Source organism: Astyanax mexicanus, chromosome 17, assembly GCF_023375975.1.
Source record: "Astyanax mexicanus isolate ESR-SI-001 chromosome 17, AstMex3_surface, whole genome shotgun sequence".
NCBI lineage: Eukaryota > Metazoa > Chordata > Actinopteri > Characiformes > Acestrorhamphidae > Astyanax > Astyanax mexicanus.
Genome location: NC_064424.1, coordinates 13,003,926 through 13,021,200, shown reverse-complemented (window position 1 = coordinate 13,021,200; position 17,275 = coordinate 13,003,926). Strand labels below are relative to the sequence as shown.

Here is a 17,275-nt window from a genome sequence, read left to right as displayed (position 1 = left end):
TCGTTTCATTTTGAGTGTCGCTACAGCATAAAGAGGGCTCGAGCCTTGTAGCACCTCGTGTTTTTTTTAGTTGACATAAGATCCATTTATTTACTGGAGCAAACAAAACATTCGTAAATATTTACATTTTCTTTAGCTAGGCTAGCACTGAGCTGGTTTGTGCACTTCGGGCACCTCAGTGCCATGTGAAAATGTATTCTCTAATGCTGAGTAGATTTTATTGAAGAAAAATTATCACCTCCACCCCAACACAGTTATAAAGCTTCTTTTTTTATAAGAATTAATGTTATATTTGTCCTTTTGCACATACTACTCTGATGCAGTTTATTGTGCTTAACTCCCCCAGTTCCATAAGCACTATTGTGTTCAGTGTCAGTGTACAACAACACTCAGCTATTTCCATTAAAAATACATTATTATATTAATTGAGACAGAGTGGCAAAATAATTTATTTTATACACAGATATTTAAGGATACTCTTGCTCAGGATTCATTTAATCTGTCATATAACTCTTTGAACAGCAGGTGTCACTGGTGAGAACGATTCATTGAGGCAAAACACCGGCTGCTTTAAAATGTGCTAGGTTGTGGTGGCTACAGGGTTGCCAGGTCCAAAAAAAAAATCCAGCTCAAACTCAGTCTAAAACCTTCCCTTTAAAAGCGTAAAATAACCACAACTCTGGCTGGCTGGTATATGATGTGTAGCCTGTGCTTGTTTAATGCACTGTTGAAAATCTATCGGCTACAATAGTTGTTGTTGTTTTTTACGTTATTTGTCCTTCCCGGGTACCCGTAGACTCATAACTCCGCCTCTCCTCTGCTCTGATTGGCCAGAGCGCTTTGTCAGGCCCCGGTAGTAGTTTCCTGTAGTCATGGCATCGATCGAGGCAGGCGAGTCATTTATTAATATTACTGCATTTTTTTCTGCATTAGAGGCTTTATTGAGGTTTATAACGCGGGGTATTGAGTTTGTACTGGGTGTGTTTAGTGTATGAGAATGTTTGTGTGTGCGTGTCTTTAGTAAACTGAAGCTGTAATAATTAGCTAAACACTAGTTACAGAAGCTCCCGTAGGGCTGGGTCTGCTGCTGCTGCTGCTGCTGAAGCTGAAGGGAAATCAGTGTGGGGGTTCTGGTAGCTTTGTTTATATAGTGTATGTATTATTACGCTGTGTTTCTGCTGTTTCCCGTTATTATGCGCACCTCATGTGTTCACAATTGCGCATTTTATACTCTAAAATACAGAAAAGCAGCGAGGCAAATATGCTGCCCTGGCCATCGCAGCTGTGGTCATCTTGCTGGGGATCCCTCTGTGGTGGAAGACCACCGAGACCTATCGAGCCTGGCTGCCCATCTCACAGATCAGCGAGCTCGACTCCTTACAGGTACATTCTGAGTCATTATACTATTAGATACACCTGCAATATGGGCTCAGAGTATCCATAAAACAAAATAGCCAGCTCATCATGCTACTGGACGAGCTCATTGATTTTATTTTAATTTAATTGTTTCGCTGGTATATAAGCCTTGATCAACCAGACCAAGCTAGCTAGATAATCAATATAACCAAATCTCCGTTCTGACACCCCCCCCCCTCCATTAACACAGTACTGCAACTTAGTACTGAAATCAACACAGAAATTGATTTTTTTTTCAAGAACTGACATGCACTCACACCCCATACCTGCACTACTGCTTCCACTTGCACTGTCATACCCACTTTAGTTCCCCTTACAACTGCGACATTTAAAGAACTGTATGCACTCATTCACCTTACCAGCCTTAAGCTTTTACACCTCATTTTTAATGTTCATGCATGCCCCCCCCCCCGCCAACACTATTGTACTTGTAACTTTGGGATGGAGAGTAATGTAATTTCAATCCTCTGTATGCCCTGTACATGCTATCAAGCTAGCTGGTTAGATAACCAATATAGTTACCCAAACTTGACCAAGCTAGTTGGCCAGCAAGACTGATCATGACCAGAATTAAAATCAACACAATATGCTGATTAGCATCTGGTTACCAGATAGCCTCCCAGCATGTATGGGTAGGTTTTTGTCTGGATGACCAGCTTTTCAACCACATTGACCATCAAGGACCAGCTTAGACCATCTCAGACCATCTCAAACCAGCTACCAAGCAAAAAATGGTCTTTAGCTTGACTTTCTTTGAGCTTATATAACCTCTTTAGAAAAGCATCCACAAGCCATCTGTCACCAAATATTGATTAGAGCCCTTAGACATTGGGCAGTAATACAGTGAATTTATTGTATATGAAGGATTTAAACCTTTTTATTGCTCACAAAAAAAAACTTTTCAGAAGAGTAGAAGATGTTGCTGTAGCAAAGGAAAAAGATGTTAAACTCCCTAATAATACTTGTGGTTTTTAGAAAAAATGTTGGAAAATTAGACATTTTGACACATAGATTACATTATGTCTATTTCCTACGAACCTCCATACTGGTTACTGATTATTTAGATTAAACTTTGTTTAAACCAGTTATATTAAGATTAAATTCCATGGACTCTTATAATTAAGCTATTTTTGTATTATTCTGTCAATGTCTTAAAATGGTTTATTGCAATACTTTCTGCAAAATCTTTCTGTGTATATAGCTCCAGTTAAGTGTTGAGATAGAGGTGGTCTTCTCTCGAGGAACGCTGAGCCCTGAACTGCAGTCAAAGGTTCCGCTCAGTCAGACCAGAGAGCAGGAGAATCAAGTAGATGGTAAGATGATTACGAAGTTTCTACATTTCTACAAGAAATGTCAGCAAAAATGAGCATGTTATGATCACCCCTCTTATCTTCTCTACTTCAGGAAAGACCATGCTGCGGTACAGATATGAAACCAAGTACCGCACCGCTACTATCATGGAAGAAGATGCATTGAACCAACCCAGTGCTGAAGGTTGAAAAATATTACATTGAATTGTATACACTGTTTTATCTTGTCATGTGATTAGTAATGATTAAGCATGATGATAGAAATACCTGCCTTCATGCTTTGCTTGAATTTCCTTTCTACAGAGGCAGATCTGTCCCTGCATATGCTTAGTGAGAGTGCCTGTGGGTCTGTGGTGGTGTATATCATCCCTGAAAGCTCCACCCTGCTGCCAGCGGTAAGACATGCACATACACTATTCCAATTGTTAAGGTGGGATTTAAGAAATGAGGGAACCTTTGTTCTTTAAATTATTGTGTAACAGGTTTCTCTCTGCTGTCTCTCAGGATATGAAGGTGTATGTTGGGAAGCGGCGCACTGCTCTGCTGCGTGCTGCTCCATTTGAGGGGGCTGCTGGTCTAAAGGAGGTGCTGTCTTCTCTGGAGCCTCAGGTCAAGCAAGTGGCCGATACCATGTCCTTCAGCCACCCGGACATTCTGGCTGCCCTGAGTGATCGCATCCGCATCGGCCAAGTCAGCAAGGAGAGACTGGCTGACAGCATGAGGGCCATAAAGTCCAGTCCAGGTGTGATATCTGTCCATATACAGCTCTGGAATCAGTTCTGAATCAGTTTCTCTGATTCAGCTATTTATAGGTATATATTTGAGTAAAATGAACATTGTGGTTTTATTTTATAAACTACGGACAACATTTCTCCCAAATTCCAAATAAAAATATTGTCATTTAGAGCATTTATTTGCAGAAAATGAGAATCGGCTGAAATAATCTCATATTTCAAACCTGAAATAATGCAAAGAAAACAAGCTCATATTCATAAAGTTTTAAGATTTCAGAAATCAACATTTGGTGTAATAACTCTGTTTTTTAATCACAGTTTTCATGCATCTTGGCATGTTCTCCTCCACCAGTCTTACACACTGCTTTTGTATAACTTTATGCCACTCCTGGTGCAAAAATACAAGCAGTTCTGCTTGGTTTGATGGCTTGTGATAATACATCTTTCTCTTGATTACATTCCAGAGGTTTTCAATTTGGTAAAATCAAAGAAATGTATGATTTTTTTTTAGAGGTCTCTCATATTTTTTCAGGGCTTTTTATGTTTTTTTCTACACTTTTACTAGGATAATAGTTCCCAAGGTACATAGTTCCACTAGGTACATTTTCCTGGGTCTGAGTATCTGTCACCGTGCATGCATCCCAAAGACCAAGAAACATAAAAAAATATATAATAGTTGGGAAAATAACTCATTTGATTTGTACTGTAATATGTAATGTATAATTAATAATAATGCATTTTTTGGTAAATGCAGATTGTTCTGATCCGTGTGTCATAAAATTGTTAAAACTTCAAAATTCTAAAAATATTTATTTACCATGGCAGCATATTTCATACTATCTTCTGAGCTGTGTATCAGATTCAGACGTTACTACCTGGAAATGAAAGCTAAAATGTTCTCTCTTTTTTTGGCACATATTCATCTTTTAAAGTCAAACCCAAATGTTTTCAGTCTACATCACAAATAGGCTCCATTTTGTCCTGTATTTAAATCTTGTCTATATTGTTTTTCCTGCACTTTAGGTTATGAAATCACCTTCAGTCTCCTGAACCCTGACCCAAAGTCACACAGGCTGCACTGGGACATCGAGGGGGGCGTTCATAGCTACATCCAGCCTCTCTTGGACAAACTCTCTCCACTGGCTAATTTCTCAGTGGACTCTCAGGTTTTTAAAAATAAGTTTTTTAAATCTTTCACCATTTCAAATATAAAGAGCTTTTCTTTAAAATGTTGCTGCAAGTATGCCCTATCAGTTCCATTCTGCCAAATCTCCTATTTAGATCCTGTACTATGCAGTGCTGGGGGTCAACCCTCGCTTTGACAGCAGTGTGTCGGCCTACACTCTCAACGCAGACAGCCTGGCTCATGTCATCAATCCTGTGGAGGCCAGACTAGGTGAGAATGATGTTTTGCCTTTCAGCATATTGATTTAATAAGAATATGTGAACATTTAAAGAAGCCCACATTCACTTTAATGGCATTGAAAGTTATATGTTAAGGATTTGCTTTTCCAGCACAACCTTAAGAGTCAATGTTAATCATGTTAGCTCATGTTCCTGCTTATATTAAACCAGACTCATTATATCACATCATATAATTAAAAAAAAATGGCTTGTTTGCCTGAAATCTATAGTCAAACTTTAGTGAATTGTACCTTCCTCTTAAACATGAATAAGAATTTTGACATTTGTCAGCTATTTTTTCTTGCTGCAACTGTTATACTGTAATAATTTATATATTATTTATCTTGTGTTTTACTCAGACATGTATGTGAGGCTGATGAAAACTGTGCTCTGTGTATGTTTTCCATTTTCCATGACTGAAATTGAAACAAACACAGTAAAAGCTGCATTCGGTATCTTTTTATTTTTTTCTGTAGGCTCCAATGCTGCATCTTCAAACCCTGTGCTGAACTTCCTCCTATATGTGCCTGATGCCCAGCATTCTCCTCTCTTCATCAGAGACCACAGCAAGAAGGAGGTTACCTCCAACGCCTTTCACAGCCCACGCTGGGGTGGCATTATGGTATGGTATTAAATAAATAAATAAAAAATCTGAAACCATTTTTTTCATGCAGTTAATCATAAGGGTTGAACTGCATGTGATTAAAAAAAAAAACATTTGAAGTTTTAAAGATTTTAAATATCTTAAGTTGTTTTTTATTATTATTATATATTTTATTGTATATAATAAATTATTGTTAATTATTAATAACATTTTATTTAATGTTATAATATATTATAATTATATATTATATTATAATTTAAGTAGTCATATAAACAGCATACTATGATTTCTTACATAGCAGCAAAGTCTGAGTCTGTTTGTTTATACTCTTAACTGTAGTATTTAAAGTATTCAAATGATCATCTTTTAGCTGATGTTTATTCCTCTGTTTGGGTCTTTCAGGTGTACAACGTGAATGATATGTACAAACCTGAGGCTGAATTTCCTGTGGATATCAACATCAACATGGCGAAAGTAATGGGTGTCTTTTTGGCACAGTTAAGGTGTGTAATGTGTTTTTATGTAGATACTCATGAAGAGTTAATAATATGGTCACTAGCCTCCTTGCAGTTTAATCATATAATTCTCTACCTCTCTCTCAGGCTGATGCTGGGAGTGCAGAAGACTCAGCCTCCCCCCGGTTTTGTGCTGCAGAGTCCAGGCAGTGCAGGTCTGGCAGACTGGGAGCTGGACCGGTTGATGTGGAGCCGCAGTGTGGAGAATGTGGCCACGGCGAGCACCACTATCACCTCCCTCGCCCAGCTGCTCGACCAGATCGGCAACATCGTTATCAACGACAACATCGCCCAGCAGGTAAAGATCGAGCTCTGACATGAAGCTGTTTAGCTATATCTGCCTAAATTTTCTAAATAAATAAAGTTCTTAATAAAAATAAGTTAATTTATGTTCAGTTAAGTTTCAGACATTAAACTGCCTGGCATTTATATACAATGAAAAGTAATAGTTCTTAAAATTGTAAAAAAAAAAAAAAAAAAAGTTATACATAAAAAATATTAATCACAAAATGTACAATATTATTGTAATTAAAATAAAAAGAGAGACAAAAATAATTGTGTAATGTGGTAAAGACTTGGCCAACAGTGTGCCTTTTTTATTGTATTATAATATATACTGTCTTTTTAACTAGAATCTTTTATTATGCTGAGTAAAAGTGTAAAAGAGACCTTTAGAAAAGGAAGAGGGTTAGTTACAAGATTGAATCCATATTTCAGTATGAATATAAGCATTCTATAGTTACCTTCTGAACTTAATAGTAAAGATGCTGTTTTTATATTACCAAATATGTCACCAGGCTCTGTAATCTTGGTCAAATGATTAATTTGCTTTAGAAAATTTATTTTTTAGAATAATATCATGCATTAACAATGACTGCACCAAAATATAAATTTATATTGAACTTCTTTGATAAATTGCATTAACTTGCATAACCTGGTGTAAAATGTAAGTTGTGAGATTTATTTATTTAAATGTAAGTATTGTGCTCATGCTTTATATCATTGTTGTCACACAAAAACACCTTTTTTCTCAAAGCCATTTTTTTTTTATCAAAATATTTTGGTGAAGTGTCAAAACATGAAAAAACAACAGTAAAGGAGATAAAAGTCCTTGTGCCACAGCAACAAAATGCTAGGTGTATTTTAGGCAGGTAGCACTGTTTTGTGAGTTGTTTTCTGTATCTAAGCAGCTCATTCTGTTGCAGGTTTCCAGTGCTGTGACGTCTCTGCAGGCAGCAGTGGCTGAGCTGGAGGCCGGGAATTTGGCCTTTGCCCTGCAGTACAGTAAGGAAGCCATATTAGCTTCTGAGCGGGCGTTTTTCGATCCTTCTCTCCTGCATCTTTTATACTTTCCTGATGATCAGAAGTTTGCCATCTACATCCCTCTGTTCTTGCCGATGTGCGTGCCCATCATGCTGTCGCTGCTGAAGATCGCCAGTGAGATCAGGCAAAGACGTGCAGAAAAACTTGCCAAAAAAGACTGAAGACAGCCAATCACAAGCTGGGGATTTAAGGACTGGGTTGTCTGGGACTGCTGTTATTTCTATGCACTGTTTTTTTTTTTTTTTTTTCATTCCCCTTCCTCCGTTACACCAGATCAGCAGACATTACTCCCCTAAGGCCTGTCTGAGTTCTTCTAACTCTTTCTGAGATTAAGTCAAGTTAGTGCTTATTTAAATTAAGCTCATTCACAATTCTAAATGACATCTGTTTTATTTCCCAGTTACATTATCTAGTAAAGCAGAAAGTTGCTGTGGTAGTTTTTATAAACATAAGAAGCCCTCTACACACCGTTTCACTGTACATACCAACATTTATATCAGATGGTGTTACAACTGCATTTAACTGCCCTGCAGTTGCTGTACTGTATATTGGGATGAGCAGTTTCTGTACAAAAAATTTCATTGGAACATGATTAATCCAAAAAGTCTCTTGGGCAAGGCCTCTGCTCATTTTGGTGTTAAAACTGGGTCTAAATACTAGTAGCAACTGGTTTTGGTTATGTACAGTAGAGGAGCATAGGGAATGATTGTGTGAAAAAGCAGATTTCATACTGAAAGTGGAATTATATTATTATACACAGTGATGAATGCAATAATGTTAGACCTGTTAACATTGTTAACAATGTTAGACCTGTTAACATTAGACTTATGAAAACATGGAAACCTGACAAACCTCTATACTGTACCTGTATAATGCGTTAGTGTTAAATAACACTGTTCATATGACTGGAAGGAAAACACTGTACAGCCGAGCACCTTTCGAGTTGATATAATTTGAAACCTTTTTCTTTTGTAACTACTGATTTCCCCCCCACACAATCTTGTGCAGGCTTATGAAATGTTGTTTTTGTGAAATATTTATTATTTTAATGTTATAAATAAATAAGAAATCAATTTAAGGTTGTAAAATACATCTTTACTTAATTTCTGCATTAAAATACCCAGAAAATGTTCAGGCACATGTACAGGTCTTTCTTCACTGGGTAGATAAATATAATGAATGATCAAAAGCTAGATTTGTAAGACATGTGTTAATGTTTGGACACCACACAATTATAATTATTACTTAATGCATTGGTTTGAATATTTCTGTGCAACTGTTGTTAAGAATGTACATCTGTGGGCTTTAATATTATGACTCTTAATCCTTAAATAATCTTCTCCTAATATTTTAGATTTTGACAGATCACCATTGGGACCTTTTTATTGTTTATGAACTTTTATGAATATTTTTACAATTGAAAATAAGAGCACATTTGGTACAAATGGAACTGTGTCTAAATAACCTCATAAAGCTGTTTGTGGTTCTCTGTTATCTTCTGTGAACCAAATCTTAATGTAACCCATGTCTGACATCTGTCAGAATGCTTTGTGCTTTCTAAGTGATACACGTGCGCTACAGCGCATAAATTTCAGTTTAATCCCGGACATAATCCCACATTATTTGGGCCCATTATTTTGACACAGCCTGGAGAGCCAACTACTGTGGAATCTGAAATGACTCAGCTAGGATAATCAATTACTACAAATAAACTTGCTCTTAACGAAACATTTTTAAATTGCACATTTTGTGTGTAGAATTATTTGTTTGATGGATTATTCTGCCTGAGTTGTGTAGTCCATCCGTCCTGACTTCACTAATCTTTTGAGCCTCTAAGGTGTCCCCACGACTTACTTATTACATGATATTAATTAAGAGGCTCCATACTAATACGTATAAGAGCCAGTTTAGGGAGCGTGTGCCCATGTCCTGTTTCCACCGTTATATCAGTAAATGACTTTAAACCGCTAGAGTGGCCCGCGAGTAATTCCTCAGTGAATGGAGATAAACCAGTCTATGAGATAAACAGACAAAAACTTAAAATACAGGTGCTGGTCAACGAATTAGAATAATTTGAAATAGTGCAATCATGAAATTCTTTGAATGCATTTTTTGTGCAGAAAGCAAATCAGGTGTTCACCGCACCTGTCCTACTCGTTAGACTAATCACAGAACTCGTTACCTGGAAAAACATTTGCTCAGCTGAGCTTTCCAAAAGGCCCATTTAGGCCATTTAACTGTGACACTGTTGTTTTATTGAATTAGAATAATGGAGAAACCGTTTCATTGAATTAGAATAAATGCTCGAATTTTTGTTTTCTGTAAAGAGTGTTCACTGTGCAGTATAAAGTCAGGGTTGAGTAGAATTTCTAAGTTGTAAAATCAATCATGGGTAAGCAGCGCGACCTCTCAACCGGAATAGTGGCTGAAATTCAAGCCCTTTGCCAACAAGGCTTGACCCAAACTAAAATTGCTGAGCAGCTCGGCATCAGCCAGTCTTCCGTCTGCAAAGCTCTCAAGAAAAACTGCAGCAAGCGCACCAACTGTTCCGGCGTCCGAAAAACTTCTGCTAGCGACAACAAGCAGCTGAGAAAGATCGCAGTCAGCAACCGGTTCAAGTCCACGTCCGAGCTCACCGACTTGTGGAACAAGCAGACCGGCGCTGACGTCTCCAGATCAACCACTTACCGTCGTCTGCGCCAACTCGGCTTCAAATCTCGCGTTCCAGCAGTAAAACCGATGCTGAACAAGAAACAAATGGAGAAACGGCTGAAGTGGGCCAAAGAACACGGCGTGTGGACTGCTGAAGACTGGCAGAAAGTGGTCTTCAGTGACAAATCACGCTTCTGCATCTCCTTCGGTGACCAAGGTCCTCGTGTCTGGCGTCGTGGTGGCGAAACCTACAACCACGAGTGCGTGAAAAGATCCGTCAAGTTTCCCCAGAGCGTTATGGTCTGGGGATGCATGTCCGCTCGAGGTGTAGGGAAACTCTGCTTCCTCAAGAAGACTGTCAATGCTGCCGTATATCAAGATGTTCTGGAAACGTTCCTGATTCCGACTGTTGAGGAACAGTTCGGCGAAGAAGACTTCATATTTCAACAGGATCTTGCACCGGCTCATGCGGCAAAGTCGACCAAAGATTGGTTCACTAAAAAACAGCTTGAAGTTTTGGCATGGCCGGCCAACTCGCCTGACCTCAATGTCATTGAAAACCTTTGGGCCATCGTCAAGCGGAAAATTCGCGACAGAAAGCCTACTACGCTAGACCAACTGAAGCAGAACATCGCCACTGCCTGGGAAGCTGTGAGTGCGGAAACTTGCGACAAGCTGGTCAAATCGATGCCGCGGAGACTTCAGGCAGTCATACAAGCCAAGGGGGCAGCCACAAAATACTGAGAAAGTGATGATTGTAATTATAATAAAAAATATTCTAATTCAATGAAACGGTTTCTCCATTATTCTAATTCAATAAAACAACAGTGTCACAGTTAAATGGCCTAAATGGGCCTTTTGGAAAGATCAGCTGAGCAAATTCAAAAACGAGTTCTGTGATTAGTCTAACGAGTAGGACAGGTGCGGTGAACACCTGATTTGCTTTCTGCACAAAAAATGCATTCAAAGAATTTCATGATTGCACAATTTCAAATTATTCTAATTCGTTGACCAGCACCTGTATTCCTTTACTTTTAAAAAAATAAAATAAAGTATTTTATTTTAAAAAAGCAAATAACATATTTCTGTATATTTCCATTTTACTAGCATTAGTGCTGCTGTGCGCTGACTGGTTGGTGAGCTGAGAGAGCTAGAGATAGCCAAACAGAACACTGAGTTTAAAACGTTTATAACTGGAGTTTAAAAGCTTTAAAATTATGTAATCTACACTAAACATTTTTATATTGTTCTGTGTTGGGTAATTTATTAAATTTTTCAGAGTAAGACATGTGAAACATTTATAAACTGCGATTTTGCTCAGTTACTCTATTAGAATCCACTAATTATGATCTCTCTCTCAAGCGCCCCCTGTAGGTGTACCTATATGATGTCTATGGTACCGAGTCCCGGACACATTTAGTGCGTAATCTCCGCTGTAGCGACTCTCTGGCCGCTCGCAGGCGCTGTTTTTCCGCCGAGCTGAGGAGAGAGACGGCGCCATTTTAAGAGACGTGTTTTCTTCTTCAGCCTGGTTGGAAGTTTATTTTCGGTAGATTCCCGTTTACCTTTGTATAATATCATACTTTTATTACTATTAGCGGTGTTTCCCGCTGCAGCGAGCGCGTATTAAGCTGTGTTTTGGTGAAGTGTAAAGGCTATTTTTGTTCATTTTTGTTAGAACATGTCTGGCGGCGGAGTGATCAGAGGTCCTGCGGGAAACAACGACTGTCGGATTTATGTGGGAAATTTACCCCCCGATATTCGCACCAAGGACGTCGAGGACGTGTTTTACAAATACGGGGCAATTCGTGATATCGACCTGAAGAACCGGAGAGGAGGACCGCCCTTCGCTTTCGTTGAGTTTGATGACCCCAGGTAACAAAACACAGCAACGCGGCCTCAGCACCAACCAACAGCCGGGCGGGAGAGATGGAGTATTTAGCATAGTGGTGGGCGATATGGTCCTAAAATAATATTACAATATTGGTATTTTCACGATATCGATACTCTTGGCGATATGACAAAGCACTGGATTTAAAAAAAAATACACTACTGTAATAAAATGAAAATTACATTTTATTATTGCACATTATGATATTCCACACCTGATTTATTAAAAAAAATACTAGGATGTTATCATATTTGTAACAGAAGTCAATGATCCAGAATGTCACGATACTAATAATGCACTGTAAATATCTCCATATACACAGGACTAAGGTAAATGAATGATACCTACAGATATAATCTGTCTCTAGAGAACAGTATTAATTTTTATTTTGCTAAAAACAGTTAGTAAAAAAAAGTAGTACCCTGATGTGATAATAAGCGTAGTCTGATATGGTACGATATTTCAAGGTATAATATCGTTCACGATATGCAAAATGTTGGCGACATTATTCTGTATTATAAGATATGGCAAACCCGAAATTAGCGATAAAACACATCAATGCTTGCTCTTGAGTTAAGTAGGTTATCTAGATGTATGAATAAATAAATGTAAAGAATTAAATTTAATAAATAAGTTCATAGATTTATTTAACCTTTTATTTATGCTGAAGTTTATGCTCTCTCTCTTTCTCTCTCTCTCTCTCTCTCTCTCTCTCAAACACAATACACACAGCTAATGGCATGTTTCCTTTTTTTCAGTCTGTTAAATGTAAAATATATTGAGCTACACTAGCCTTTGTTTAAAACTTTAAAAATAACTTTAAAACTAGCCTGTGGTGATAAAGTATGGTAAAAACAGATGTAAAACAACAGTACACCATTATTACTGTCCTCTTTCCAAAAGTACAGTTAAGTATCAGCATACAAAAAAAAATCATGATTTAGTCTATTGTTGTGACTTATATATATAAATGGGTTGTTGAACATTACATTTCTGACATTTAGCTGACGCTCTTATGAGGGATAGTAAACAGTAAAGTTTACTTTTTTTGCTTTAAGTAATAGATTATATCTTGACCTAATACTTTAAACCATCTCATCACAATCTTAAGATATATGAACATTCTTATGTCAAGGATAAGTTATCAAACCAGTTTTCCCGTAAATTTATTGTACATTCTTTTAAAATGAATTGTGCTATATTCAGACACCTGCAATAGGATTCTTGACATGCCTGTTCATTTATACAGCTTGTCAGCATTAAACATTTGACTATATGAGTCACTAACAGTTCCACCTGTTTTCCTTCTCTTTCCAGAGATGCTGAGGATGCTGTGTATGGACGAGATGGCTATGACTATGATGGATACCGCTTGCGAGTGGAGTTCCCCAGGAGTGGCAGGGGTGGTGGAAGAGGTGGAGTGGGAGGGGGAGTTGGTGCCCCCAGAGGCAGATATGGCCCTCCATCCAGACGCTCTGAGTACAGGGTCATTGTTTCAGGTCAGTTTAGTCTGTGGTGTGACGGATCATTTTAAAACGAGATATGTCTTGTGCCTGTGTACCTCTTCTGTTTTAACTTGTGCTTTTCGCTCTTTTCTATACCCAGTACTCTTTTATTTTTGGATAAACATGCAGCTTAAGAAAGCTTAAAGATAAAGTCTCTTTGCTATGGTATTAATACGTTTGTTTTTACGCAGGACTCCCTCCTAGCGGAAGCTGGCAGGACCTGAAGGATCACATGCGTGAAGCAGGTGATGTATGTTACGCTGATGTTTTCCGAGATGGCACCGGTGTGGTGGAGTTTGTGCGCAAAGAAGACATGACCTACGCTGTTCGAAAGCTGGATAACACTAAGTTCCGGTCACATGAGGTAGGTTTGAGTTTCTCAATAGGAACCGCCATTGGGAAGGACAGGACAGGACAGGGCATAGCTTAAGGATTGGAATATATATCAAGGTAAGATTGATGTCAGGATCCCATGGTGGACCCACATGGACTAGGAGGATCCAAGGAATGGCTTAGGATGCTCACTTCAATGTAAGTGATTTTGCCATTGGCCCATGCATTTGCCACACAAAAACTGTAACAGATATTGGTCTGCCACTCCTGTGGTGTTATCCCAAAACAGTAGTTAACATTTGTGGAGTTTTCTTGCTTAATGTTGAATTTGCTTAGCTTTTGTTGGGGGGGAAATTGCACAAAAAAATAAAAAAAGTTCTGTTTTAGGTCTACAAATGGTAAGTCTTCAAGTGGTCTCCTGAATTACTTTTTCTTGTACCTTGTTAGAAAGTGGTCTGTTATGTGTTTCCCAGGGTGAGACAGCTTACATCCGTGTAAAGGTGGATGGTCCTCGCAGCCCAAGTTACGGGCGCTCACGTTCTCGCAGCCGCAGCAGAAGTCGGAGCCGGAGCAACAGTCGCAGCCGCAGCTACTCTCCACGTCGCAGCAGAGGATCTCCACGTTATTCACCACGTCACAGCCGTTCTCGATCCCGCACCTAAGCACCCACATTACAGCCACAACCATACATCCTGTGTCGCCCTCTGCTGGACCCACTGTTGTACTTCATCGCCCTCTTGACTTGTTTTGTCTCCCCATGGCCCAGTTTGGTTTGCAGCAGAGTTTTCCTAAAAATACTTCTTTTTTTGTTGTTTGTTTTTTTTCTCTCTCCTTATTTTTAATCATTTAGCTAACAGCAGCAAAGTGGATGTCCCCCCCTTCCTTTTTTTCTTAATTCCCCCTCCTAGTGTTCTATCCTGTCTATTCTCCCATCCTATCTTTTCCCTTTTGTGTCTTCTGTTCTGCATCCACATTTTAACTGGATTTTCATACCCGTCATTGGTTCATTTGGTAGATGTTAAAATGCATAAAATGTCATGTTTGAGGAATTTGTCACTGTATGCTTGTTAAAAATGGGCTTTTTGGGGTTGGGGAAAGTTGGGGTTTTATTTTGTTGGCTAGGATTTTTTGTTGCAAAACTGTTCTATTTTTACCTTTTCGTGTGTCTTTCTATAGACAACAGAGGAGCAGGATTAAAGAAAGCTTTGGAATACAGGATTGTCAAGCACAGTTCATTCATATTAGGATAAAGCGTTTTTGGAGGAGGAGGAGCAGGCATTTCAATTTTGGCAATGGTATGAAAACAAGCGGCTTAAGTCACTTTAAAAATGACAGGATTTGTTTTTCTTTTCCCCCCCTTAGACTTTTTTTTTTTAAGTGTTATAACTTTCTTTAGTAAAGTAACACTTATATTTTTGCTTTACCATTTACACACCCTTTACAATTCCCCTTCCCTTTTTCTTTTTACCTTTTCTCATGGTTGTTGCTGCCAAGCATGCATGTGTTCTTTGTCTGAATGTTGTCATGCTCGTGCATTCATCAGGACAGCATTTTTTTTTTATTATTATTAAAGTTACTGTGATTTTTGCTTATTCAAAATACAAGGCTTTTTGCTCGTCATCTGAACTGGACTGGGACTGTGCCACTGTAATGTAACCAAACAGACACATTCAATAGATACTGAAAGAAGGTTTGCCTCATGTGTTTGTACCCATGTATATTACTAATACAGTAAGGACATGTTTTCTTTTTTTGTCAGCGAGATTATACCAATATAATATTGTTAGTGTGGTGCTTAAAGATTTGTGTTGGAGCATATCATACTTTGATACCTTTTTATATTGTTTATGCTTTGAGTAAGAAACAAACAATACCGCTCCTATGATTATTTCTTAGAAGCATTAATAGCTGCACACAGAAGTGTTTTGATTTAGCTATGATTCTAACTTGTTGCCTCCCTCTTTTTGATTTTGCTGGTATTCAAAGGTTTGGATTGGAGAAGGGGCTCACTGTTTCCCGATCCTTGGAGCCGGATCATTGGATCAGTTCAGGATCAGGAGCAGGATTAGGATTAGGATAAGGATGGATACATACATGGAGCGGGATCAATTTACCGGGAGCGGGAACCGTAGGAGAGGATCCCAAACCCAGCCCCACACTCCCTCGCCAAACCGCATTTAACGGAGTTAACAAAAAGCGGAAAACTTGGCTTTTCAATTGGCTTTTGTAGAACAAATTTTTCTTTCTTTTTTTTTTTTTTTTGTGGAGCCAAACCAAAGATGCACACTGAAGGGATCCTGCATTTTTTTGTTTTATGAGATGAGTTTTTGGTAAGATGGAGCAAAGCCAGGAACCAGGAGGCCGGATCAGTTGCTTTGGATGGAATCCACATGAGGATCTTGGTAAATAGGGTGTTTTAGGGTTTTTGAGGGTGGGCTGGGAGACTAATTTTGAGGGATATTTTGTAGTTAATTTAGGGATTCAACTATACAATGAGCTTCTGCATTTTTAGGCATTTTGCTGTGTTGAATTTGGTGGGTTATATTCTGAATTGGCTATTTCTGAGTTCTAGTTTGTAGTGTTTTTTTCCCTCTGCCTTTAAATAAAGTTTGGAAGTCCTGCAAATGAGTGGGTTTCTCTTTTTTGCTTTTTTTATTGAGAAACTGACATGCACGTCTTGAGACAAGAAGTATTGTGTGTGCGCGTGCGATTTCTGACAGTTGCTTGACTATTTGCACGGATAATTCTCACCAGTTATGACTGGTCACTATTGCTACCGTCCACTGTGCTGTCCATGGTGGGTTGTAAAGCCTACTATGATGTATCCCAAACACAACACACCTCTAGCACCCACTATCAGGCCTCGCTCCAACTTTAAGAAACTTAATGAATTGTTGGGAAAATGTAAGAAATTAATGCTAAAATAAAGCAAACTTTAATATACATGTTGAATAAAACATATACATGTTGCTTCCAAATCACAAGCTGCATTCCAGTACTTAAGAAGCTTTTCTTGAGCAATATCTCATAAATGGCTCATAGAGGACCCTTCTTCATATACAGTCTACCATTTCTGCAGCTCAGATCAACTTCGTACACAAAACTTAAGAATTTTCCAGGCTTTCAGTAATCACTGTTCTCTGGGAATACAAAACATAAAAGAACAACACGCAAAATTACAGGGAGCAGTTTGTTTAAAATTTAAAGTACCCGAAAAAAACATCATTCATCTGTAATACACTTGATAGTTGCAAACATGTGTAATACACAAAATTAAAAATGTGATCAGACAATTTTATTACTTTTCCAAGAAAGCGGCCACCTTCACTAAACTAATTTCCACAATTTATATAATATAAAGTTGACTTTTTATTATTAAAGGCTATAAATATTACATAGTTATTAAGTTTTTAATAAAGCTAGCTAGACATGCTCTACAATGTGTGGCTGTTAAAACCTTTATTTTTAAACAAATGTCTTCTACTGTATGATAAACCATTCTCTAAAACCGATGCTAAGTTTTAAATAACCTTGAAAATGGCAATATGTTTTTGTTTTTTTTTTGTTTCCTGAAAAAAATAAAAGAAA

General features: G+C 38.2%; 2 protein-coding genes across 3 annotated transcripts; both read left to right on the top strand.

Annotated features, from left to right (window-relative positions):
* The first annotated feature begins 820 nt into the window (after nt 1-820).
* pigs (phosphatidylinositol glycan anchor biosynthesis, class S) lies at nt 821-8,384 on the top strand. Its single transcript, XM_007259618.4, has 12 exons — nt 821-891; nt 1,244-1,383; nt 2,618-2,729; nt 2,821-2,910; nt 3,030-3,121; nt 3,231-3,468; nt 4,484-4,626; nt 4,742-4,856; nt 5,341-5,486; nt 5,871-5,971; nt 6,071-6,281; nt 7,189-8,384. Exons 1-12 carry the CDS (start codon nt 873-875, stop codon nt 7,465-7,467), a joined length of 1,686 nt encoding a protein of 561 aa, XP_007259680.4. The 5' UTR covers nt 821-872; the 3' UTR covers nt 7,468-8,384.
* A 2,989-nt stretch (nt 8,385-11,373) lies between these two features.
* Nucleotides 11,374-16,312, top strand: srsf1b (serine and arginine rich splicing factor 1b). Of its 2 annotated transcripts, XR_007425132.1 has the most exons (6): nt 11,374-11,507; nt 11,637-11,833; nt 13,167-13,348; nt 13,546-13,718; nt 14,161-14,982; nt 15,674-16,312. XR_007425132.1 is itself a non-coding variant. In XM_049466516.1 (5 exons), exons 2-5 carry the CDS (start codon nt 11,640-11,642, stop codon nt 14,347-14,349), a joined length of 738 nt encoding a protein of 245 aa, XP_049322473.1. In that variant the 5' UTR covers nt 11,374-11,507; nt 11,637-11,639; the 3' UTR covers nt 14,350-16,312. The 2 variants fall into 2 exon arrangements, 1 of the variants encoding a protein (XP_049322473.1); XM_049466516.1 differs by having other exon boundaries at nt 14,161-16,312.
* The last annotated feature ends 963 nt before the right edge of the window (nt 16,313-17,275 follow it).